At 42.1% G+C, this 27,410-nt stretch overlaps 1 protein-coding gene across 2 annotated transcripts; it reads right to left on the bottom strand.

Moving 5' to 3' along the window:
- Nucleotides 1-1,163: 1,163 nt before the first annotated feature.
- ATPAF1 (ATP synthase mitochondrial F1 complex assembly factor 1) lies at nucleotides 1,164-27,410 on the bottom strand. Of its 2 annotated transcripts, XM_059043196.2 has the most exons (9): nucleotides 27,061-27,410; nucleotides 22,327-22,435; nucleotides 18,970-19,020; nucleotides 18,163-18,225; nucleotides 15,360-15,410; nucleotides 14,136-14,183; nucleotides 10,326-10,421; nucleotides 8,536-8,643; nucleotides 1,164-2,096 (listed from the first exon to the last, which is right to left on the bottom strand). In XM_059043196.2, exons 1-9 carry the CDS (start codon nucleotides 27,393-27,395, stop codon nucleotides 1,902-1,904), a joined length of 1,056 nt encoding a protein of 351 aa, XP_058899179.1. In that variant the 5' UTR covers nucleotides 27,396-27,410; the 3' UTR covers nucleotides 1,164-1,901. The 2 variants fall into 2 exon arrangements, with proteins under 2 accessions (XP_058899179.1, XP_066864395.1); XM_067008294.1 differs by lacking the exon at nucleotides 10,326-10,421.

The following is a 27,410-nucleotide window of genomic DNA, read 5'->3' as shown; positions in this document are numbered from 1 at the left end:
TAACTGTAAAGCCTGTCCACTTTCTATAACACCATGTTGTACCAGGGGACTGACTGATGTAACAATTTTCTTTTAGTTCTTTGCCAGATCTTGCTAGGTAAATATAAAGAACAGCCAGGTGGTACTCTGATCATGTCCAATGTAACTGGCCATGGATACATACTTCTCTGGCGAGTGGGGGATTCAAGGCAAAGCTGGGAGGAACAATAAAATGAGCAGCCAGTTCTGACTTCTTTCCCCATCATTTTCTCACCTTCTGGTGAAGGTGTTATGAAAGGTACTATAGCTAAAGCCTGGGTCCATCTGGAGGGAAAAGGAAACATATCCATGAAAGTAACTCCACCTGATATCAAAGATTCCTGGGACTGCAAACATCCAGACTCAAAAAAATTAACTGTCAGGAACAGAGGCCTGAATTTGCATTAGGAAACAGTTCAACCTTAAGAGAAATTGTGAAAGACCAGCAACTTTTCCAGGTTAAACAAACACTATCTGTCTCTTTCTACACACAGACTCAGAAGTACAGCAAAATAAACACAGCTCAGAAAATAATGGGAAGTCCAACCCCATTTAAAGGACTTGGGGACAAGCCCAACTTATAAAAATCTCCTGTAATAAAGAAAACACACACACAAACTGCAAATCCTGGTTACATTCCCACTCACGATACTGTGTCGTTCGCCAGACCATAGGCAGGAGCAGCAAAGTGGAGCACATTAGATGAAGAAAAGGAAAGGTATTATAATAGAGGCGGCTGACAACAATACCGGGGGCGGGGACACGCTCTGGGGCCAAAAGTTCAGAAGGCAGGTGTGTAACCGCCACCGGCTTCTATCGCTGAGCTTGGAGCCACAACAGTAGCTCTACTAACCAAACCTGAGTTTCCTGTACTGGAGAGCTTTCTTATTTCTGGCATTTCAAGCAACTGCTGAGTCCAAAGATGAGTTTTGATGACATCAGCCCACAGTACTGACGCTATGGATAGCGCACAGCTTAGATTTCACTATTTAGTGTAACAAAGATTATAAGCCAGACTTTATTTTATTGCTACATTTTCCCCACACCCAATATGGGTACATTTGCTTCTGCCTACCTTTTCTACAATACTGGCATGGTTTAGGGTTGTTAAAAAAACAAAAACAAAAACAAATCTGGATTCATCATCTCTTTACAAAAGTGTTGATTTATTTATACTGCACTTGATTCAGCCCCTCCAAATACACAGCTTCCAACAGGCAGAGTTAGAGAAGCAGGCGCCACAAACCATAGTTTAAAAATATGCAGGCAGCAGGCACTGTACCCGTTTAACTATAACTGAAATCTGCTGATACTTCAAACCAGCTACACTAAAGCCATCTCTGGGGGCATCTCGACGGAGTCTTAATCCTGATGGCAATATCTGGTTGTTCTAGAGTCTAACAGGATATCTGGGTTATGCCTTTGGCCAGCCAAGTAGGAAGAGTATGTAAAGCCCACATCTAACTACAGCAGGTCTTCAAGCTTATTGTCCTGTCACAGTGTATAAAGATGAGGAACTAATCATTTGGGAGCTGTGCAGTCAAAATGTCCAGAAAACAAATATACTATTACAGTGTGTAAAATCAAGTCAACCATCTTGTGGATCCTTGGCTGTCTCTGGTTATGACCTCAAACACTTAAAAAGGAAACCTCAAGCATGCTGGGAGATAATGATCAGAATGCTTGGGTACCTTGGTTCCTGACTATCAAGTAACAGGGTTACTTGATAGTACAGGTTACTTGATGTTACTTCTTGCAATAAGCATACAGGGCAACTCCTTAGAGACTGCTCATTATAGATGCTGAGCTCCCGAGAGGTCAAGGGGTGGGTAGGCTCAGGACTATCCAGGGCTGAGCAAACTCTGTAAACCAACCTTACAGCTCTAAGTCTTATCCTGGTCCTGAAAACATTTCAGTTCTGCTCCAAGTCCACTTTGTTCCAATTCAGCGATGACAGACATATATTTGAACTCATTTGGTCTGAAGTTAAAGGTCTCCACTAACCCGTAGGTCTCTTTTCGATCAGTGGCATAGAAGAGCTGAACTTGGTTGGCAATGCACTGTGCCTCAGCAACATTCTGAAAGGTAAAAAGAACAGTCAGGTCCTTTCCAGCACAGGGCTATGAAGCTCTGTGTCTAAGCCCTCTGGCAGTTGGGGGCCCTCACCCAGGAGTCACTGCTTGCAGAAAGCTTCCCTGACATCCCAAGTCTTGGTGAGGTGCCCCTTTTCTGTGTATTCAAATTACCCTACACGTCCCTCTAACATAGTATGTATCACACTGTATTGTATCTGTCCTTTTTTTCCTCTTTTTCTTTTTTGTCTGTCTTCCTTTGTGTGAATTTCTCAAAGTATGTGCTTCTTTTACATCCTGCACCCAGTGAAATCTGGTGAATGTTTGCTAATAAATTAATGCATATGTTAAAAATTTCCTTCTTCATTCAGTTCTTTAGTAACTGTTAAGTTTATCTCAGGGGGGAAAAAAATAGCAATAGTTACCCAGCTCCAAGAACCAGTATGTGAGTTACTACTAAGTTCTTGACTAACCAGACATACTCTTGAATAAAACCTGTTCCTCATACCACCTCAGTCAAAAAAGTAGTGCCAAAGCCAGCTGTAGTTTTACAATTTGTCCATAAAGTCTATGACGCAATGCTTTTTTCTTTTTTCTTTATGGCTGTGCTGTGTGGCTTGTGGGATCTTAGTTCCCTGACCAGGGACTGAACCCAGGCCCTCGGTAGTGAAAGTGCGGAGTCCTAACAACTGGACCGCCAGGGATTCCCTATGACACTCTTTCTTCCCTGTGATGGAGCCTCGTTTCTCTTTCCTTGAGTGTTGGCTGTACGTAGTGACTTGCTTCTAACAAATGGACTAAAGTGGAATGATGAAAAATGACTTCTGCTATTCAGTCACAGAGGACATTGTAGCTTCTGTCTTGCTATCTCTCTTGAATCATCACTTGCTTTGGGGAAAGTCAGTTGCCATATCATGAGGACATTCAAGTAGTCTATGGAGAAGCCAGTATGGCAAGGAAATGAGGCCTCCTGCCAACAGCCATGCAAGTGGGGTCAGAGGTGAATTGTCAAGTCCAATCAGCCTTCAAATGACCATAGTCCTTGCCAACATCTTGACAGCAACTTCATGAGGGACTCTGAGCCAGAAACACCCAGCTATGCTGCTCCTGAACTCCTGACACACAGAAACTGTGAGGCGATAAATATTTGTTGTTTTAAGCCACTAAGTTTTGGAGTAGTAATTTGTTATGCAGTCATTTCTAACTAATCCAGCCGCAAAGCCCCAGGGAAAAGAAGGGCCACCTTGTCTAAAGCTCAGTAGCAGGGAAATGGTCACCAGACCACTCTATGTAACAGAAGTGGGATCAGGACACAGGCTACACTCTTAAAGCCTTACAAGAGATTTACTTCAAAAACTCTTAGTTTTGCTTCCTATACATTCTCTGGTGCTAGCTGATCAGAGGCACTTATTCACGATTACAATGTTCACACAGCCAAAACCCAACCCCAAATGATAATGGAAAACTCCTACTAAAACTGTCAAAAGTGTGCTATGTCTAGCTACAGTGATGAAAATAGGTTTATAAATACCACAGCCTGCTTCACCTCCATTCCCTCCCATGGGCCTTGCAGGTCATTTCTCACAAGCAGGCACTGATCTCTGAGACTGGATCTTCAATCAAAAGCCATTTTCCAAAATGCTGGCTATTTCAAATTAATAGAATTTTAGAGCTGGAAGGGGCCTTAGAGATCACCTGGTCCTCATTTAATGGACCAGGAAACCAAAGCAGATGAGGGTCAGGGACGGACCCAAGGTCATATGGCTAACAAGTGGCAGAGCAAGGACCAGACCTCTGGACTCCCAGGCTGGTACTCCCTCCCCTTCACCCTGACAGTATTTCTGGTGGGGCAAATAATTAAGACTGATCAAGGTCGATAACTCTACTTCATCATTTTTGCCTTTCTTATATTCAAACATGCCTCAAGAACAAACCATCTCTAAAGCAAGTGCATAATCTGAGGCAGATGCCACCACTCTCTGAGGCCCTGAAATGTAGGGCCTGTGAGTCAACTTTTATTTGAGGCTTAGGATGGTGGAGGTAAGGGTAATTTCAGTTGTGTACATTCTAGAACAGTGCTGCTCAAAGTGCAGAGTCCTAGGTGGAGGTGCCTCTGGTCCCTTCACCTCTCTTTCAGCTGTTGTATCCTAGGGTTTTACATAATAAGATTCTGTGTGGATAAAGGGCTCTGACCACTAGTTTGAAGACCACTAGAATGGTGGGTAGAGAGTTAAGATATGGAGATATGTGCAAATGTCTCTCATGGAGGATTATGGAAAGCTCCCCTGCACCCAACCCCTGCCCACTTATTCACCTCCTGCCTTTTATTCTCTCAACATGAAACAGTAGTCTCTTCCCTTTCCAAGACCCAAGAAGATAAACAGATTAATTCCCTATGTTGCTCAACAAGGAGGTTTATTAACAAACCTGATTCCTCCCTCTCTTTCAATTTTAATAGCTACAATCAAATTACCAAGTCTTGCCCATTTTATTCCCTATATATTTCTGGAGTCATTCTCCTCCATCCCTACTACCACTGCTCTAGTTTAGGTCTTTACTACTTCTTGCCCAGACTATTGCAACTGCATTTTATTTTATTTTATTTTATTATTTATTATTTTTTTTATTTTTTGTGATATGCGGGCCTCTCACTGTTGTGGCCTCTCCCGTCGCGAAGCACAGGCTCCGGACGCACAGGCTCAGCGGCCATGGCTCACGGGCCCAGCCGCTCCGCGGCACGTGGGATCCTCCCGGACCGGGGCACGAACCCGTGTCCCCTGAATCGGCAGGCGGACTCCCAACCACTGCGCCACCAGGGAAGCCCGTGCAACTGCATTTTAAATGATCACACTGACCAGGCTAGAACTAAAAAATATTTAGGAAGCAAATATTTAAGGTTAATGGTCTTAAAATCCAACTCTTTATGGGTCAACCCCCATTCAAAACCCTTTAATGACCTTTTTGTGCCCGCAGGATAAAGCTGATCCTTTAAACACAACCCACCAAACCTCCTTTTTAAATATACCAGTGATAGCAAACTGTTTGTAATACCCCAAGTCATTTTATGTCTCCTAGCATTTATGTATTCTATTTCCATCACCTGGAACATTCCCCTCCCCCTCCCCACTTTACCCTGCTAAACTCCTGCTAATCTTTGAGGTTCAGCTCAGGTGTCATCTCTAGGAAGGCTTCTTCCTCCTTCTGGGCCAGGAACGCTCCCCCTGCCCCCTCCCCCAACGCTGTGCATGTCTCTATCCTAGCACTCACTACATTCCAGTGAAATCATCTGTTGACACACATGTGGACCCAAATAAGGCTTTTTAATACTATACTAAATTTTCATCATTAAAGTAAATCATTTCAGAAGAAACCTCTAGTTTCCAGGTATTTCTATTCATTTGCTTTACTGTATTTGGAAACACTATGCCTAAAGTGCAAATTCATGCATGAGTGTGCAGGGGATCATATATTTATATTACATTTCTAGGTTTCCCATCTCTGAATCATGTATCTCTACACTAAATTCTAACATGTCTAATTCTGTACTACATTAGAAACTCAGAGTCAAGTTGACTTATACAAGGCAAATGTATGTTGTCTGGTATGATGTTAAATGTTATAAGGCTAGGAAGCGAATTTTAATAATTATGGGTCTGAGACCACTAGGGTGAGGTGGTATAAATGCTAAAACAGAAAGGGTCTCCTCTGACCTCTAGAGTCTACTTCTAATACAGTCAGATATTATGCTTTGCTTAAGATCAGAAAATGCAGTACAATCTCTATGTCACTCACTCCTGTGGTCAAATTTTAAACCTTATCATTATTGATAACTATATCCCCTCAAAATCTCAATTTGAAACATCCATACTTTGTCTACTATTTCCTATATTTAACACTCACTCCCAAATTAAAAAATCCTTTAACTCAAGTAGGACTCGCAGTTCTGTCTCTAACCTTTCTCATGTTTCCACTTCCCTCTTTATCCAACTTGCACTCCATTGTCAATAATTACAATCATTCCTTTGCATTCACTTTTTTTTTTTTTTTTTTTGCGGTACGCAGGCCTCTCACTGTTGTGGCATCTCCCGTTGTGGAGCACAGGCTCCGGACGCGCAGGCTCCGGACGCGCAGGCTCAGGGGCCATGGCTCACAGGCCAAGCCGCTCCGCGGCATGTGGGATCTTCCCAGACCGGGGCACGAACCCGTGTCCCCTGCATCGGCAGGCGGACTCTCAACCACTGCGCCACCAGGGAAGCCCCTACATTCACTTTTAACTTCCTGTCCCTATCTTCACTACATCGCTTGGCTAAACCATAACCCTAGTTAAATCCAACTCTCGGTCCTCCTTCTCTGTGCTTGTACCTGCACACCCATTCTCTTTTCCATTTTCCTAGATCACACGTCAACAAACACTTTCTAGAAAGGGAGACACTGTTACTATTTTAGGCTCTACGGCCCTATAGTCTCTGTTGCAGCTACTCAACTCTCTGTTGTAGAGGTAAAGCAGCCATAGATAACATGTAAATGATAATCATGGTTGTGTTCCAATAAAATTTTATCTGCAGACACTGAAATTTGAATTTCATATACTTTTCACAGGCCATGAAATATTATTCTTTTTTAGTTTTTTGTTTGTTTGTTTGTTTCCTCAACTACTTAAAAATGTAGAACACATTTTCAACTCATGGGCCTGTCCTAGAGAACAATTTCACACTTTCTCTTTTCCACTCAAAAGTCCAACACCTATTCTTCCATCCTCACTCTCAGCTGACGATCTTTCTTTTCACTAAGCAATCTGAAGAGAACTTCTTACAAGCTACCACCACCTCTATTCGTTTAACTGTATTTGTGTCATTATATCCTGGCTTCTCTCCTGTTGTTACGTTTCTGGCAAAGATCAACCCCTCATTCCCAAGACTCACCCCACTCAAAAACACCACTTCAACAACTCTCCAGCCTCCTTCTCATCCATTATCAATATTTCCCTCTCTACTGGATCTTTCCATCAGTATATACATATAATGTTATTTCTCTCATTTAAAACAAAACCAAAAAACCACTCTCATCCCCACTTCTTATACCCCATTCTCTCCTTCCCTTCTCAAAAACATCCCTTGAAAGACATGTTTATGCTTACTCTTTCTCTTCCCATTCTTTCTTAAATGTACTCCAATCATGCTTCTGTCCTACCACTCCTTTGAAACTGCCCTTATAAAGGTCCCCAATGACTTCCATGTTGTGAAATCTAGTAAATTCTCAGTCCTCATCTCATTTGCCCTACAAGCAAGTGAGATTTGGCTAGTTGAGCACCCTTGTTCCTTGAAACATTCTATCTTAGCTTCCAGGGGATTCTACCATCTTAGTTTTCCTCCTATCTCACTGACTCTTCCTTTTTAATCTTCTTTGCTGATGCTTCCTCATCACTCCAGGGCTCAGTTCTTAGACTTCTCCTCTTTTCTACCTTCATTAACTTCCTTGGTGATTTCATTCAGCCTCATGGCTTTAAATAACAACCTGTATGCTGACTACTCTCATTTTTATCTCTCTAGCTTGGACCTCTCCCCTGAACTCCAAACTCATATATCTAACTGCCTACTACTTGGATATCTAATAGGCATCTCAGATATAACGTGTTGAAAATTGAGCTCTTGATCTTCCTCCCAAACCTCTTCCACCTGCAATCTTGTCTGTCTCAGTTAATGGCAACTCCATTCTTCTGGGTAGGATTTTGGGTGACTTCCAGTTGAGTGTGATAGGTAGAAGGAAGAATGGGAGAAATGGGACCGAACAGTTACAGGAATAACAGACAAGGAAGTAGAGTGTCAATTATGTCCTAGATTTGGGGCTTACTGCTACTATGAGATACTAGCTGAGTACCATAACTTTTCCCTTTCTTGTATGCAGCTGATTAAGAGACAGAGGAAAAATGAGTGGGTGTTGTAATAAAGAACCTCAGGAGAAAGAGGCACTAAAGTGCCCACTATCTTGAGGACATCATGAACTTAAACCCTGCCAGATAAATGAGACTGAAATGAGCAAGGACTAGACAAACAGGCTGAACAGTAATCATACAACTGCTCCTGGCCCTGGATATGTAGAGAACAAACACAACAGACGTCATTACCTATGGGCATATGGTCAATGCTCTATCCCAGGAAATGGGAAAAGGAGGAAGGAAATTTACTATGTATGATGAATGCTGTACGTGTGAACAGTGTGGAGGAAGATAAAAGATTAAGAACTATTCTAGACTTTGAACTCTTCCCTACATTTAAGAAGCCATTTACTTGTCCATAGTCTCTTGCCTGAAACCCCTAGGGCCAGATGTGTCTTGGAGTCAGAATACTGGATTTTAGAAAGGTAACAAGTGCAGATACTATATAACTGTATCTGAATACCTTCAGGGTCACCAGGTAAATTCAAAAAGGTAAAAGTTGATTCTTACCAGAAATGTGGAATCCATTTCTGCTGTCATCAGCACTATGCCCTTTTCTTCCTTAAGTTCAGGGTAGTGATATAAAATCAGCTGGCTGGCTGCAGCTTCCCCTCGGGTCTGTAAGGAGGAACACTTAATCAAGGCTCTATAAGGTGCCACCACAACAAAACTGCGACTTCACAGCAATAGAGAGTCTGGAGGGAATTCTGGCTCTTAACAGCCCCTTGGGTGGCTGGTGAGTCGGAGGACTGGCACGTGGTGGTGGCCAGGTCTGCCAAGGCACATCGAAACTGACAGCTTGCACAGTGTTATTTTTGTCTTCCATTGAAAAAGGTTTGGCTTTTCTCCCGGAAAATGTTTACAGTAGGCAGTGAATCCTTCATCACGGCCATATATTTAAAAACAAAACAGCACAAGCAGCTACCAAATCAAGTCCTAAAGAAAGCAATATGCCTGTGTAATTGCCACTTTTATGGACTAGTGCATTTCACAGTTGAAATCTACTCCCCTTGGCTGGCTCTGAGGACTGAGCTCTTTTAAGCTGTAGCAAACAGCTGGAGAGTTTGCACATGAGCCAGATTTGTAATGTGCAGTTTTAAAATATAATCTGGGTGGGAAGAAGGGGGGAAAGAAGAATGGGAACATCATAATTTCATGAAGAATGGACAGGGCAGTGGTGACTAGACCTCACTCCAGACTAGGAAGAGAGGCTAGGTTCAAAGCCTAAGACCTCATATAGTATAGAAGGAAACAACTATACATTCAAAAGATCTCTGGGTTTCATCTTTAAAATTTCAGCGAAAGTCCTTTTAATTATCAATACATAATTATTGCTAGGGTACTCTTAATAATAGTTCAGCCTCAGTTCTCTCGAACATACTTCAAATACACATCATTTTGGTCATAATTATGTTTCTGGATCTTTTTCCTATACTTGTATACGAGCTTCATGAAGGCAGTCCTAGCATAGTTTCCAACACAACAGCATAATGGTTAAGTTCACAGACTTTGAAGTCAATAACCTGGAGTCAAGCAAACCCAGCTCTACCACTTATTAGCACTGTGAACTAACTTCTCTGAGCCCACTATTTTTTTTCTTTTCTTTCTACTGTTTTTTTTTAAAAACAAACACAATATAATTTTTGGATACAATCACAAGGGCTACAGTCATGAGCAAATTCTCATTCTGTTTTGTGCTCCCTTTACCCCAACTTCAAAGCCATTGTAACACATTCTTGTTTTTGCCAGATTCAGCCTCCAAATATAGAATGTCAATCCTAGTGATGATCTCATTTAAAATATTTTTATTTTAAAAGCTTCAAATGCTTTGGATCAAACTTCTTAATCTAATACTTGGGAGTAAAACAAAGAAAAAGGAAGGAGGGAAGCAAACAAAACGACATCTGTGAAATGAAAACTATGCATCTAGCACCTTAGAAAGCGCTGACTTGGTTAATAAAACACATGTAAGACACAGAGCCTACCTTAAGGTTATAAAGATAACCATCATCACTCACCCATGTTTGTTAAGTGAGGTACATGCAGTAAATGTTATAGATGTATGGGGAAGAGAGGAGAGAGCCAGAAATAGTCAGAGAACATGTTTTGGGATCTTTTCAATTTCTAGGTAGTAAGTGGGGCCTAAAAAGCTAGCCCAACAAAGTATGACAATTCATCAGTGCTACAGCAAATCCTGCCGGTAGTTAGCACATATTCTGTGTCCTCAAGCCTCAGCAAGGGCTCATAATACCACAAAGGGTAGGCCTCCTTCATCTAGGGCCTGAGCACAGGCCACCTACCTGAATATTTATAAGTGCAGTGAAGTGGAGTTCAGTACCTGTCCACTGCCCGACAAAAAACTCATAACCTTCCCTTCTTGGCAGTGCACATAGAAACTGTGGGAAACAAATACATGAGGAGACAGATGAATAAATAAAATCATTTGCTCTATGTCCAACCACCTGTGTCATTCACTCCATTTCTTCAAAGTTTGGTTTTTAAAAATTTTTTTAAATTATGAAATTCATATGTGATAATGTAACAAGCACTCATACACTACCCAAACCACCTAAGAAAGAAAGCATTAGAGATCCAATTGAAGCTCTCTCTGTAAACCCATTCTAATTCCATTCCAGTATAACAGGTAAACTGCATTTGGTGTCTGTCATTCCCTTTCAGGTTTTTATACTTTTTTTTTTTTTTTTTTGCCGTGTGCGGGCCTCTCACTGTTGTGGCCTCTCCCGTTGCGGACCACAGGCTCCAGACGCGCAGGCTCAGCGGCCATGGCTCATGGGCCCAGCTGCTCCGCGGCATGTGGGATCTTCCCGGACCGGGGCACGAACCCGTGTCCCCTGCATAGGCAGGCGGACTCTCAACCACTGTGCCACTAGGGAAGCCCTATCTATCCTTCTTTTGATGAACTTTTGGGTGTTTTTCAATTTCTAAACTTTCTAATGCTGCTGCATTAATTTTTGTCACAATTATTGTAATCACTTCATATTCTACTATCTGAGGCTGATACTGAATCATGTCTCTAAACACCAAGAAATAATTAGTTTTATGCTCAAGATGAACTGGGGAGGAGTGGTGAAGACAATGGTGCCAGAACAAAACAAAGTATAGTCAGTCCAATATGCATTAGTCATGGAATTGTCTCCTTACTGCTAACCACTAAGGCTCTGTTTTATTATTATTACATGAGATAACCTCAGTGCCTAATGGGTAAACATTTTTTTTAAAGCTTTATTGAGGTATACTTGAAGTATAAGTTGCATATATTTAAAGTGTACAATTAGAATAGTTGTGACATATGTATACAGTGAAACCATTACCACAATCAACACAATGAACATATCTATCATCTCTAAAAATTCCTTTGTAATTCATGTCTCCCTCTCTCCAACTGTTCCTAAGCAGCCACTGACTTGGTTTCTGTCACTACTGGTCAGTCTTCATTTTCTAGAATTTCGTATAAATGAAACCACAGAATCTATACTTCTTTTTGGTTTGGCTTCTTTCACTCAGCACAATTGTTTTGTGATCTATCCATGTTGGTGCATATATCAATAGTTCATTCCCCCTTATTGCTGAATCTTACTCCATTATATACGTATTGTATATGATGTATATGTACACACACACACAATTTCTTTATTCTTTCACCTGTTATACAGCTGGGTATCTTCAGTATTTGGTTATTACAAATAAAGCTGCTATGAACACGTGTGTACAAGTCAGTGAATGGAGATATGCTTTCAGTTCCCTTGGGAAAATATCTAGGAGTAGAATGGCTGGGTCTTATGGCAGGTATATGCTTAACTTTTAAAGAAACTGCCAGACTGTTTTCTAAAGTGGTTGTACCATTTTACATTATTACCAGCAATATATTAGAGTTCCAGCTGTCCCATATCTTCACCAACACTTGGGATGGTCAAGCTTTTTAATTTTAGTCATCTTAGTGGTATCTGACTGTGGTTTTAATTTGCATTCCCATTATGACAAATGATGTCGAGCATCTTATAACTTCCATTGCACTTCATTGGTGAATTGTCTGACTCTTTTGCTCATTTTAAAATTGAGTTGCTTGTCCTCTTATAAAGTTGTAAGAGTTTTTAGTATATTCTATATACAAGTCACTTGCCAATATATGTTTGCAAGTATTTTCTCCCAGTCTGTGGCTTACCTTTTCATTTTCACAACAATGTCTTTCGAAAAGTAGAAATTAAAAATTTTTTTTATTGTGGTAAAATAGACGTAACAGTTACCATTTTAACCATTTAAAGTGCACAATTCAGTGGCATTAAGTACATTCACAATGTTGTGAAACCTTCACCACCATCCATCTCCAGAACTTTTTTCATCTTCCCAAACTGAAACTCCATACCCATTAAACAATAACTCCCTACCCTGCCTTCCGCTCATCCCCTGGCAACCACTGTCCTTCTTTCTGTATATGAATCTATTCTAGGTACCTCATATAAGTGGAATCATACAGTATTTGTCCTTTCGTGACTGGCTATTTCACTTAGCATAATGTCTTTAAGGTTCATGAATGCTGTAGCATGTGTCAGAATTTCCTTCCTTTATAAGGCTGAATAATGTTCTACTGCATGTATTTTTCACATTTTATTTAACCATTCATCTATCAGTGGACACTTGTGTTGCTTCTACCCTTTGGCTACTGTGACTAATGCTGTTATGAACATGGGTATACAAAGAGAAAATTTTAATTTTGACGAAATCTCATTTATTGATTTTTTTCTTTTATGGTTTTGTGCTTTTTCTGATGTATTGATACTTAAATCTCTGCCAAGCCCAGGTCACTAAGATTCAATCTAAGATTTTTCTTTTTTCTAGTTCTTGAGTTAATTTTTGCATACTGTGTGAGGTAAGAGTAGAGGTTCATTTTTTTGCGTATGGATACTCAAATTGTCTTGCACAATTTGTTGGACGTGTTGAAAAGATTATCCTTTCTCTATTTAATTACCTTGGCACCGTTGCTGAAAAACAACTGACCATGCATACATTGGTTTACTTCTGAATTCTCTATTCTGTTCCATTGATCTATTTGTCTATCTTTATGCTGTTACCAGACTGTCTTCACTACTGTAGCTTTATGAAAACATAGTCTTGAAATCAGGTAATGTAAGTTCTCTAACTTCGTTCTTCTTTTTCAAAATTGTTTTGTTATTCTAGGTCCTTTGGATATCCAAATAAGTTTTTAAAATTGGCTTGTCAATTAAAAAAAAAAGAAAAAAAAGCCTATTAGGATTTTGATTGGGATTATATTTTATCTAGAGATCACTTTGGAGAGAAATGACAACAATATTGAGTTGTCCAACACAGTATATCTCTCCATTTACTTAGATTTTTTTTTTTTTTTTGGTGGTACGCAGGCCTCTCACTGTTGTGACCTCTCCCGTTATGGAGCACAGGCTCCGGACACGCAGGCTCAGCGGCCATGGCTCATGGGCCCAGCCGCTCCGTGGCATGTGGGATCTTCCCGGACCGGGGCATGAACCTGTGTCCCCTGCATCTGCAGGCAGATTCTCAACCACTGTGCCACCAGGGAAGCCCTACTTAGATGTTTTTTATTTTCTCTCAGCAATGTTTAGAAGCATTTTTTGAGAATCTTAGAAATTAGTATAGACACCAAGTCAGCTGATCCATCTCATCTATTCCCTTTCTCTTAGGTCTTCTGGCAGCTCAATACCCCAGCAACAATTTCATAATTCCTTTTAGGTATATATAATCAAAATAGCATGGCCAAAACTGAAAAGAAAGTGTTAATAAAAGAGAAACTTAAAGGAGGCTGAAAAGATTAAGGTCTCAGGTGTTGCTTCCAACATTCACTTATATTAATAAATTAAGATCTACATCAGAAAGGGCTGAGACGTTTCAGAGAGCTAAACAGCCACAGGCTTATTGGGCCAAACCCACATGATTTCATAAGGCTAAAAATCTTACTTATCAGTACAATCAACATGAGAGCGTCTTTGTTAAATAACTATAACATGTGAGATGGTAATGGAGCATGAACAAATTGGTTAGGAAACATCCTCGTCTGGCAGCACTGATAAGCAAATCTCATATGGTCACTGGACACTTACTGTTGGACAGGACTGAGCTCGGTTCCAGATCAAATCAAACTTCTCTTTCTGTAGGTTAGAAAAGAATAAAATTCAAAACCAAGAAAACATAAAAGGCCACAATCACAGTTAAATTCACCAAGACTGAACTCTAGACCTAAAATACAACTAAAACAATCCCAAGTTCCATCATTTACAAATGCCTCTTACAACAAAGTGGAAAAGGCAGAGGTATGCTTTCCTGTTCAATATCAGAATTATGTGCAAAGAGTGGATACTGCAAATGCTCTAACTCTGCAGGGGACTCTGCCCAGTGTTAGAGACAACAGGTCACTGAGTTTGTCCAGGTAGAGCTAAGAAGGCCTGTTCAAACAATGAGTCAGCATTGGAGACCTAAAATATCATGAAAAGTGTCGACCCTTCTGAACGCTGGACTCATGAAAGGAAAGGGTATATATGTAAAAGAGGAAGAAAATAAAAGATAGCAATACTCTCACAACAACCAAAAGGCCTGGCTTTATTTTTCCATCTGTAAGTTTTCCTCCTTAAACTTACACGTGTAAGCTCAGTATATATTTGGGTGCTTGATATAAACTTAACCTAAAGCTACTTCCTCTTCAGAGAAGAACAATTAAAGAACTAGCTGATAACCCAGTACATTAAATGCTTTCTTCTGGTAGAAGGCAGCAGGACATAAACCAGAAGAAGTTGGCAGCATTCCTTCCCAGTCATAGATCTTAATGGTCAAGCAGTGGCCCGTTACAATCTCCAAGAAAGCAATTCTGAGAAAGAAAAAATAAATGCCACTTGCTAAGGGGAAATGCCAGAAAAAGACTAGGAGGAAGCTCCAAGTCAGCTCAGGTACAGGTCACTCATAGACAGGAAGGGAAGAAAGCTAGGCCAGAGGCCCTGTCCTAAATTCCAACAGCTTGGCTGGAAAACACCAAAAAGAAATAAAAGACACTTGGAAATCGCTCAGCAACGTAAACTTACACCATGCTCCCTTGTCAGAGACTTGACTCAAAGAGACATTTCTAAACCAGAAAGATGAAAAACAAAAGCCATAAATATACCATATGGAGCTCCCAATCTTTGGTGCTCAGGCCATAATAAAAACCCTCAGAGCTATAAATGTAAGTTCTCAAGAGGCAATAAACATAGGAAAAGTAAAAGCAACTGTGTGCTAAGGTTAGAGTCCTGACCTTCATGTTATAACACTTTCATTTTCCCCTCCAAACTACTTACAGGAATAACTGCGTAGACTGTATCTTTTGCTGCAAAATACTGCTGCCAAATCTGTACAAAAAAGAGAGAGCGTCTGTGACACATCAGTAACCTTTTCAACCCGTACCAAGAAGTGGTGACAGCTTTCATTGCTCAGAGTAATATGCTATTTGATAATAGGGAGGAAAACCCAATGTAATACTTTTATTACTAGTACATGATTACAAAAAAAGATTTAATACCACCTATTCTTCTAGATGATTAAACTGTAACTCTTAATAACAAATTCCTATCAAAGAAACGGATTCTGAGACCTTGTTAATCACTTCTCCCAAGGTGTGCCTTGTGTGTAATAGACAAGCTTTTTTTTTTTTTTTTTTATCATATCTTCTCTCTTCTCTCCCAAAACCCGCACTGTCCGGCCACCTGTGGGCCCTCTCAGAGAGCCAGGATCAGTCATTCGGAACCCAGGGTCTGAAGTCAGGCAGATCTGGATGCAAATCCCAGCTCCTATCATTTGCTGGCTATGCTACTTTGGGAAAACTACTGGAAATCACTAAATTATATCAATATACTCATCAATAAAATAGTAATATTAACCTTAGAGGATTACTGTGAAGACTACTGAAATAATGTTTGTGCTTAGCACAACAGAATTACAATGCAAACCAAAGCCAAGGTGCTCTGAGGGCAAAAAAGAGGCATTTAATCTAAGTTAGGGAACAAGTGCCAGAGGAAGGGACACTTGAGCTGTATCCTGAAGAATGATCAGGAGTTAGCCAGGTGAACAGGGAGTCTGGGAAGATACACAGGTAGGAGAGAAGATAAGAGACACATTCTAAGCAGAGAATGACAAGCAGTAGCAAAGGCATAGAGGTTGGGGAAGGCATCATAGCCAAGGTGACACCTGAGGGAGCTGGTGTTGAAGACTGGGTCACCTTCCTTTAGAGCTGCTCTGCTTTGTCAACATTCCCATGAAAATGGGGGTGGAGGGGGGCAACTGAAGATACTAATCAAAGTGTGATCTCACCAACACAAAGCACAGAAGGACTATTACCTCCTAGGACCTCGGAAAATCACTTTATCAATGCAGTAAGGTTGCTTTTCTTTTTTTCCTTTTTTTTTTTTTTTTGCATGTCAAAACACTGTCTCCTCATTTTAAGGACAGCATATCCTGCTTATTTTTATTTAATTTATATTGGTAGATAGTTTATGAATCAACACTGAATTTATGAGACTGACAGACGTTCCCTAACATAGTTGACCTTGGTTACTCAAAATTATATTAATGAACACAAATTCGTATCTAAAAATATAGGTCTAAATGATATTTGTCATATGATGATCAGGCCTCCTGGGCCTGGCTCTCTCTCCCCTAAAGGACATGCCTGGTATCCACCTTCTATTGGCACTTCTTCCCAAAGGCAGTTTGAGGTCTCCTGGAGACTTTGCATTAAGCCTCTATGAACAGAAGTTAGAACTCTGCACTGTTCTCTTTTTGTTTTTGTGTCTGTCTTTCCACTAGGCTGAAACCCCTTGAGAGTTGGGAATTCTCTCATTTATTTCTATGCCTGGCACAGAGGCTGACATTTAATAACTGTCTGCTGAAATGAATGACACAGCGCTCAAGGACACCCACAGCAATTGGCACAGCTTCCCATAAGGGAATATGATGTAGAGTCAAACAGACAAGGGTTTGAGTCCTAGCTCTGCTGCTAAGTTGCTTCATGTCTTTAAGTTACAGTTTCCTCAGCTGTAAATTGGGAATAATAGCACCTACTTTATAAGGGGGTTATTAGAATACAATGAAATAGTGTATATAAAGCACTAAGTACAGTACCTGACACATAGTATACTGCTTTTATTATTATTTTGATTCTCTCAATATACCTAAAATATAATTCATGGAACTATAAGGAATGCCAATAAATAGCTTATTGTATTCTAATTAGAGAGAAAAGAATCAGATGTGAAAATGTAAATAGCATTTACAAATGCTAATTCAAGCAATATGGAATGCTTGGTATATGGAATGACCAAACAAGTGGAATAGATCACATGTGCTTTGAAGGAAGGTGTCCAGGAAGCTTCCTGCAGAAGGTCCTAAAATAACGGAGGACTCTGAATGTCAAGCAAAGGAATATGGGAAGTCACTGAATATTTGAGAGCAGGTTACTAACATAATATTTATTTTTATTTTTTATTTAAAAACACAAATATAGCACTTATTCTGTGCCAGGCACTGTTCCAAGTACTTTATAAAGATTAACTCATTTAATTCCCCAAATAACTCCATGAGGTAAGTATTATTATTATGTCCACTTTACAGAGAAGGAATCTGAGGCCGCCAAAAGTTAACTAACTTATCAAAGTCATTCCACTAGTAAGTGGCAGAGCTAGGACTAAAAACTGGTAGCTTGGTCCTAGAGTCTGTGTTCTTAACCAATACACTATGTGAAGTAGAACTTTAGGAGTATTGAACTGGTGAGGATATGATAGGGGGCGAGGGGGTGGGAGAAGTAAGAGCAGGGAAACCTATTTAGAAAGGTAGTCATCCAGGCATAGAGTAGTGATGATTTTAAATAAGATGTGGACAACAGGAATGAAAAAGAAAGGGGAAATGTGAGTTGATTAGATATATAGGAGTGAGACCAAGTTTTTGTATGCACTATTTTTCATGTAATTCATCACTTTTGCTTTCAATGATTGCCTTTCATTTTGGCTAGAAAGAGATGTCAGGAAATGTATGCTCCTTTCTACTTTCAGATTTGGTTCACAGAGCACACATTTTCATAAAATATGCCAATTCATTTTCATTCATTACCTGTTTTATTTCTTCTGCAGTTTTGTCTTTCACCATCTCAATGTTAAAGATTGAACTGAGAGTCTGAAAGAGAAAATAAAAGGCAATTAACACCCACAATTAAAAAAATAAAACAGTTTAACTCTATCTGTAAGCCTTGTGGGAAGCAACATGGGAGGACAGTAAAGCAGATCTTCAATAAGTGGAGAATGAGTATAAGAAAACCCACATGCTCAGAAAAGGGAGACCCCAGGGCAGGTTTCACAGTTCTATTTTCAGGGAATATCTACTGGTACTTCCCAAATGTTTCACTTTCACTAATAAGTGTTGCAGCACTTTGCAGCTCCTAAGAGAAAGTTCGGTTGTTACCTTTAACTGCTATTCTGCCAGAAGTGCCTCCTTATTTGCAAGTTAAATCACAGAGTAAACATGTTTTTATTTGATTTTTAAAAACTACTTCCTGGGACTTCCTTGGCAGTCCAGTAGTTATGACTCCACATTTCCACCGCAGGGGGCACGGGTTCAATCCCTGGTTGGAGAACTAAGATCCCGCATGCTGTGCGGCATGGCCAAAAAAAAAATCTACTTCCTATAGAAAGTAGGAAGTAGTACACTACATTTCCTTCACATTTCCTCTAGCACCCCCAGGACCCACACTATACTAGGAGTCATATCAAGGTCATAACAAAAATTCGTAGAAACATCTCTCATCTCCACAGTTAGAAAATCACAAAATCACTGAACCACAGTAAATATGTTCAAACTTGCAGCCTCTTGTTATAGATGTTCCATATGAATTCATGCTTGGATATTTAATTAGAAACCTACCTTGTCCTTGGTGAATCCTCTGCTCATACACTGTTTCCCCAATGTGTCTGTCTGAAATATACAATGGGACAGGATATTAATCTATACTTTACTCTTTTTTTTTTTTTGCAGCACGCGGGCCTCTCACTGTTGTGGCCTCTCTCATTGCGGAGCACAGGCTCCGGACGCACAGGCTCAGCGGCCATGGCTCACAGGCCCAGCCGCTCCGCGGCATGTGGGCTCTTCCCGGACCAGGGCACGAACCTGTGTCCCCTGCATCAGCAGGCGGACTCTCAACCACTGCGCCACCAGGGAAGCCCTATACTTTACTCTTAAGAAGACCACCCTCCCTAGATGAGGTGCCCAATACCTCATTTAGTAATGTGGCACCTCAGAACTCACTTCTCTCCACTCTATACAGTAACTGTACACATTTCTCTAAGAGTTACTGTTTGTGAGACAACTTTTCTTTGACTGATTCTGAGATACAGAGATGAGAAAGGAGCTCTTTGTTAGTAAACACCATCTATTGGTACTGAGAGTCCATTCTATCCCTGCCACCATGGATGAGGGAATCCTTCCCAGAACAAACCTACTTGGGTTTCCTGTGCTCTCCTTCCTTCCCAGTGAGCCACAGAGGAGGTAAGAATGGAATGATCTATTTTCCAAGCTGCTTCTTATCTGTGACAGCACTTCGGAAGTCAGGCAACCTCAGCAGACTATTGAGTCTTTCCTAGTACTCCATCTTAGTATTCCCTCCCTCAAATTAGACTCCCCCTCAAAAAAGGCCAGGAACAACTGAAAGTGATTATTTTCTCTCCTAGCCCACTCTCAGATAAAGGCCATGGCCAGGAAATCCAATTTTGAGTTGTTTCTGACAGTAAGGATGTGTTGTTCTGAGTTTTCCATTCAATTTCTGTGCCTTTCAGAGAGGAGTGCAATCCACACCTGGGATTCTGAAGCTGAAACATACTTTCTGCATTAAACCCTGTTTCTCATTACTCTGTGCTTTAATGAATCCAAACCTTTCATAAATGATGTCCACAGAACCAGTACCCACAAATTAGACAAAAGCGTGCTGTAGAAAAACCTACTGGATACACCCTATGTGCCCAAAGTCTCAAGAGCAATTAATGAAACATTTAAAGCATGTCTACTACAGATGCTTTGGAAACCTATGGGGACCTGTTTTTTTGTTATCACAATAATTGACTGGATGGTTTCACCTGCATTTATGGGAGAGGCAGCGGTGCTAAATGAGCTGCAATTTTGCAGATGAGTTCCCACACAACTTTCCAATTCTAGCCAGACCTTCCCTCCTTCCTCCCTCCCTCCTTCCTTTCCGTTCTCTTTCTTTCACCTTTTTAAAACAGTTTTATTCAATACTGAATTTTTCAGAAATGCAACTACTATGTAACTTAAGAGAAGACTGTACATTGTGGAATCTCATGAGGGTCACTGATAACAACACTGCTTATGGTTTGGGGTTTTTTTTAATTACCAACATCCCATACCAGTTTGCATTTGTTGCTTACATATTCATGATGATTTCATACAGAGGTGAAATAACCTGATGACTGTACTAGGTCTCACAGCATAGCTGTGCCCAAGAACTTACATGCTGAAATCTGTATTTTATTTAAAAAATACTTCCCTTTATTACAGTTAAGGCATTATATTTATTTTTTCCCCATGAAATTATGAGTGTAGGTGGGTTATATTGTCTACATTTCATTTCAGGGTAGAAGTAGAGAGAATTAAATACAATTTATTACAAAAAGGGGATGCTGGGTATCACGTGGTAGGGAACCAATGACTCAAAGTAAAGAAAAGGCTTTAGAAATGGAGCCATTAGCTATTAGCCTTCCTCTAGCTAGGTAAGAAAGACAGTAAGTGAATATTTACCTAAGAGTTGCCATAATTTAAATTAAATCTTTACTTATTCTGCTCTTGTCATCATAAAGCTGAATTTCTAAGTCTTGTTTCAAAAAGGGGCAAAAAGCTTTCCCAGATAATATTGGAAGTTTATAACACAGTAATATTTCCCATAGCTATTGATTTGTAATCTTGACACTATAAATGTTTGCTAAAGGAAATTACATTTGATAAAATATTTGTAGTAGAAAGTTATTTGTTCATATAAAATTGTAAACTACGTTTATCACAGGTTGAATTTGCTCCCCAACCTTGTAATGATTAACCCATTAACTATTCTTATTCTAATTAACTCAACCAGTTATTAAAAGACTGAGTGGATTCTCTGAAAATTTAGGATACCCAAGGCAAAAAAAGTTATTTTCCAAGTAAAATAAACATCTCTCCTTTTACAATGTAGAGCCCCAATTTTCCACTGTAACTACCTTATTTCAGGCCCATGCAGCCCATACCTGGATATATTCTCCCTGGCTTTGGCCTCTCCCACTCCAATTTGTTCTGTGCACCACCTTAGATTAGTATTTTTCAAATCATAGGTTGTGAAATCAATTTAGTGGACTGTGGCCAAAGGTTTTTAAAAGATGAAAATAATAATAAGAGTGCATTGCATGTATCAATAGTAAAAGTAAGCATTTGTTTCAGTTATAATTATATACATATATGTGTAATGAATTACAATGTAAAATATATTTCTTACCGTGGGTCATGGTCAAAAAGTTTGAGAAGCACTGCATTAGATTAATCTTCCTATACAATTGTCCCTTGGTATCAGTCAGGAATTGGTTCCAGGACCCCTGAAGACACCAGAATCTGCAGGTGCTCAAGTCTCTTGTATAAAATGGTGTAGTATTTGCATATAACCTATGCACATCTTCCCATACACTTTAAATCATCTCTAGACTACTTATAATACCTAATACAAGGTAAATTCTATGTAAATAGTTGTAAATACAATAAATGCTATGTAAATAGCTACCTGTAAGTGGCAAACTCAAGTGTTGCTTTTTGGAACTTTCTACAGCTTTTTTTTTTTTTCCCCTGAATACTTTCTATCAGCTGTTGGCTGAATCCACAGATGCAAAATCTGTGGATGCAGAACCCGTAGATAGGGAGCGCTGACTATACACAGCTTTCAACATGCTTTGCCCCAGCTCTGATTCTTGTTTAAGGGTAATATGAGCTAACATGTATTAAGCACTTTTTTCCTCCCTGATTCCTACATGTGTGCCTTGCCTTGACCACTCAACTATACCCACTGGGAGCAGAGATTACCCTTTTAATCCCCTTATATCTCCACCATAACTACAGTACCTTGCCAGAAAGAGCAGAATACCATTTATGGATGGAGCTGATCCCCTCAATGAGCCCACTCCCAGGATAAGGGTCAGGGGTGGGGATGTAGAGCACTGGTGAGCCAACAACACCCAAAGGGGTAGGTCTTACCTTCTGTTCCACACATTTGATAAAGTCACCTTGCTTGGAGTGCCCCACTGGCTGCTTCCGAAACTCACTGCACTTCTCCAGTCGGGACTCAAAAGCAGTTGGGTCAGACCTGATCAAAGGTAAACCAAAGGATAAACCACCTGGGCCTTTCTGAACGTTTTTTAAAAAAAATTAATTAATTTATTTATTTTTGGCTGTGTTGGGTCTTCGTTGCTGCATGCAGGCTTGTCTCTAGTCGTGGAGAGCGGGGGCTGTTCTTTGTTGTGGTGCACGGGCTTCTCATTGCAGTGGCTTCTCTTGCTGCAGAGCACGGGCTCTAGGCGCGCGGTCGTCAGTAGTTTTGGCACGTGGGCTCAGTGGTTGCAGCTTACGGGCTATAGAGCGCAGGCTCAGTAGTTGTGGCGCACGGGCTTAGCTGCTTCGCAGTATGTGGGATCTTCCTGGACCAGGGCTTGAACCGTGTCCTCTGCACTGGCAGGCAGATTCTTAACCACTGCACCACCAGGGAAGCCCACCTTTCTGGATTTTGAAATAACAAAGCACCATGTTCCATTTTCACAGAGAGAGGACACAGTCAGAGGCTGAAGGATTTGTCTTAATTTAGTTAGGACTGAGCACAGGCCTACAAATCAAAAAAGTAGAAAAAGAAATCCACTTATTCAACTGTTATTAATCCTCAAGGGGCCTGTGTAACATTTTTCTCCTGCAGGATATTCACTAGGGTGACACAGGGCTTGCTCCCTCAGGTACTTACACTCCGGGTATTTGGAATTTAATCCTTAAGATGGGAAAGGTACTTTTTGGTCATCTTGCTGGGTTAGATGCAAGAATCCTCAGGCAGGAATCCCAGGTGTCAAGCTTTTACTGGAACACATCTAATTCTTAGACATCTCCCTTCCCTCCCCGACTAGGGCAAATCTCTATTTATTCAGATCCCGGCAATTCAGAGGCTTCAGGCAGTCTATTTTGCAGATTTAGCACCTAAGTTCTCCCTGACCCTCTCTCCAAAGAACCTGCTCCAGTTGATGGAACATCAGAATTTGTCCTTTATGTTAAAATGGGGCTGGTCTTCAGGTGTGAAGTCCAGGTTGGGGCTGCCATCTGTTAAGAATGCTTCGGGCCGTGTAGCTGACAATATTTGGTTGTGTACACTTTGGTGAAGATGTCATTCAGGGGCTCCAGCTCCTGGGCCATGAGACCTGTAGTGTCATGGGTGACGTCTGCAGGCTCCAAGGGCATCCTGGTCACCCCTCCGGTCCTTCTTGGTCAAGGCAACGTAGGGCGCTCCTCCTCCATGTAAGTCCTTTCTGGAGGTGATGTCAAGCACCGCTCCCTCCACTGCCATGTACTTGGATAGATCTTCCTCCCTTCCAGAGAAGGCCAGCTCCTCCTCGATGAAGAGCTGCACCAAGGGCCTCACCTGGTAGGGTGTGGCACCTGCCTGGCCAGGGCCGCAAGTACCAGGGCCTAGGTCAGTGCTGCCAGTGAGCAGATGGAGATGGTGAGGGGTGGCCCAGGCAGTGGAGCCCTGTGTACTCTCACCCTGGACATCTTTTATTATTAAAACATTCTGATTCTAAGTCTACCTCTCTGTATCTTTCACTCCCCCAGGAACAAGAGAAAATGTCTAGTTCTTTTTATGAGTACCTGAAAATTGCTCTTATGTCATCTCCTAAGTTTCTCTTCTCTAGGGTGAATTTCTTCAGTTTTTTCAGCCTCTCTTCATATACATGATTTGTAAATCATTCCTTACTGTGGACCTGCTCCCTGGGCATGTTCATTTATGCACACTCAAGATACAGTGGGCCTAAAGATCTCACCAGTGTAGAGTGTGACGCAAAAACCCAGGTACTGGACTGGAGTGGGGTCAGCAAGGCACACAGCCTTGTCTTGCCGTTGGCTCACACTGAACTGGGGTTATAAGTGCTCCAACATCCCAGGTTTAATGAGTATGCTACAGCACTAACCAATCAGGACTATAATTCCTTTCAAAATATCTCACAATATAGCCTACCTGTTGGTCTTGGGCCTCATGGCGAAGCTCTGTCTTGCCTCTTTCCTTGACTTGGCCCAGGTTCTACTGATCCTTTTTGGCCCTGCTTTCACTGCATACCTCCCTTTTCGTCTACTTCATGTTTTTTTGCCTTTTGTAGCCACAGTTTTCCCTCCCACCTCACTCAACTTCTTCTAGGACTTATTCCTTCCTCTCTCCCTTTCACTCATTTAACAAACTTGACTTGTTCTCTCTTGCCTGTTGGTTAACTTGCTGGGCTTCAGAGATACAGAAATAAATAAGAAAGAGTCCCTACCTCAAGGAGCTTACTATCTAATAGGACAGAAAGACATGTAAATAAGTACATGAGAGTGCTACAGGTATTATGATGAAAATTTGCTCAGATATTGCCAAATGGCTGAGGTGGTTTCAGGCTCTGTTGCTCCCCTTACCTGGAACACCTGCCCCCAACATCAGTCCTTTATTCCTTTGTGCTGGGCCATAGAGCTAAAAGAAAGTTTTGGTATTAGATAAAGCTTGGGAGACTGGCAGGTACTAGAGCACAAGGGCCTTGCATGGAACACTAAGGATATGGAGTGGCCTTGGAAAGCCACTTTTTAGGAGATAGCAGTAGTATGTGTAAATACTGACACAGGAATGATCTAGTGGGGAAGGAAAGTAAAACCAGTCATTCATTTGTTCATGAATAAGAATGAACAGGAGCTGTGAAGTATTCAGAATATTAGTAGACCACTCTTCTGAGATGCTTATCTGTGAAAAGGATCAGTGAGAAAAGGCTGAAGGGGAATGTAGGTCAAGAAAAGGTTGTTTGTGGTTTTTTTTTTTTGCGGTACGCAGGCCTCTCACTGTTGTGGCCTCTCCCGTTGCGGAGCACAGGCTCCGGACGCACAGGCTCAGTGGCCATGGCTCACGGGCCCAGCCGCTCCGCGGCCTGTGGGATCTTCCCGGACCAGTGCACGAACCCGTGTCCTCCGCGTCGGCAGGCGGACTCTCAACCACTGCGCCACCAGGGAAGCCCAAGAAAAGGTTTTTAAGATGACAAATACTTGAGTATATCTGAATGCTGTTGAAGGAGAGCAAAAATACTCATTCATTTATTCTGTCATTCTTTCAAAGAAAGATCATTATAGTAGCAGTGACATGGACCGGGGGTAGATGGGTCTAAGACCAGAAGTGAGGAAGACTAGTTAGAGCAGGGGTCCCCAACCCCCGGGCCACAGACCGGTACCAGTCCGTGGCCTGTTAGGAACTGGGCCACAAAAGCAGGAGGTAAGCAGTGGGCAAGCGAGCGAAGTTTCATCTGTATTCACAGCCACTCTCCATCCCTCGCATTACTGCCTGAGTTCTGCCTCCTGTCTGAAGAGCGGCAGCATTAGTCTCATAGGAGCGCGAACCCTACTGTGAACTGCGCATGCGAGGGATCTAGGTTGTGCGCTCCTTATGAGAATCTAATGCCTCATGATATGAGGTGGAGCTGAGGCGCTGATGCTAGCGCTGGGGAGTGGCTGCAAATACAGAGTATCATTAGCAGAGAGGTTTGACCGCACAGACCATAATAAATCGCTTGCAGACTCCTGTCAAAACCCTATCAGTGAGTGGCAAGTGAAACAAGCTCAGGGCTCCTGCTGGTTCTGCATTATGGTGAGTTGTATAATTATTTCACTATATATTACAATGTAATAATAATAGAAATAAAAGTGCACATTAAATGTAATGTACTTGAATCATCCCGAAACCATAACCCGCCCCCCGCCCCCCGCAGTCTGTGGAAAAATTGTCTTCCACAAAACTGGCCCCTGGTGCCAAAATGGTTGGGGACCGCTGAGTTAGAGGATGACTGCAATATTCTGGGTGAAGATGATAGAGTAAATTAAGGCTGTGGAAGTAGAGATGAGCTAGAACTCAAAGAAGTTACAGTATCAGTCTTAGGTTTCCTTTCCTAAGACAACTGTCTACCCACCCTGCCAGATTCTCACCCAAGTCCCTTCAATTTTCACTTTTGATCTCTTTCAGCTCTTCCCAGTTCAACTCTTTGGACCCTCCAAGGCCCCCTTATACCCACCTCAACCTCCTCTAATCTCTAGGTTCTTCTCTCTGGAAGGTGAAGGGTAGTGTTAGGAACCCCGGATTTCAAGTCAGACAAATCCCAACCAGCTGTGTGACCTTTGGCAGGCCTCTTACTCTCTCTGATCCTGTTTTCTCATCTTAATGAGAGAGTTCAACTGAGAGCCAACTGTAACACTATTAATCTTTGATGCCCCGCCCCCACCCAATCTCCTTTCCTTACAGTCAGGGTCCTCAGCTAGAAGCCTGGGAACCCGAGTCCTAGGACAGGGCTCAGCTGACTCAACAGGTGACCAGCAAGTCAAGTCCCTTCTCTGGAAGGCTCCATTTTCCCATTTCGATAATGAGGACAGGTCTCTTGGAGTTGCCTGCCTCTTAAGGGCCCTCGTAAGAGTTGACCTCAGCGTTTTGAGAACTAAAGCAGACAGAAAAACAACTGGGGCTTCGCAGAGACTCCCAGCTCTCACACTAGCTGTGTGATCTTAGGCAAGTGACCAAGCCTCTCTGAGCCTAGATAACCATCTGTAGAGTGGGGACAGTGCCAGTGATCCTCTGGCAGGGCTGCTGGAAGGGCTGAGAGCGCCAGATACAGATACACCAGGAGCGCGGGCTGAGCGCCGCCCCTCCTCCCCGCCCGCCGCCGGCCGGGCCCGCACCTGCGCAGTTGCTGGATCTTGTCGCGGTAGCGGTCGTAGAAGGGGTTGGCCTCGATCTCTTTCCCGACCCCGCTGCCTTCGGCGCCCCCCGCGGGCCGGCCCGAGCCGCGGCGCACCGGGAACACGCGCAGCTGCGCGGGTGACACGAGCCCCAGGCCCAGGGCGCGGCTACGCACAGCGCACAGGCCGCGGTAGAGGCCGGCCACCTGCAGGACGGCCGGGCCCGCGCCACCCACTGCCGCCACCGCGGCAGCCATGGCCGCGCCCGCCTCCTCCTCCTCCTCCTCCTCCCCGGGCACGTCGGCCTCGGCCCGCGGCCCGCGCGCCCGCTCCATCGCCCTCCGGGTCGG

Source organism: Kogia breviceps, chromosome 1 (assembly GCF_026419965.1).
Source record: "Kogia breviceps isolate mKogBre1 chromosome 1, mKogBre1 haplotype 1, whole genome shotgun sequence".
Classification (NCBI taxonomy): Eukaryota; Metazoa; Chordata; class Mammalia; order Artiodactyla; family Physeteridae; genus Kogia; species Kogia breviceps.
This window is presented reverse-complemented; position numbering and strand designations above follow the sequence as displayed.

Bases quoted from the DNA above. Each gene is read 5' to 3' on its own strand.
- ATPAF1 (XM_059043196.2), bottom strand. From the start codon at position 27,395: ATGGAGCGGGCGCGCGGGCCGCGGGCCGAGGCCGACGTGCCCGGGGAG. The intron at 22,436-27,060 runs GTGCGGGCCCGG...ACCTTTGATCAG, and splicing joins AAGATCCAGCAACTGCGCAG to GTCTGACCCAACTGCTTTTG. The intron at 14,184-15,359 runs GTAAGTAGTTTG...TCTAACCTACAG, and splicing joins CAGTCTACGCAGTTATTCCT to AAAGAGAAGTTTGATTTGAT.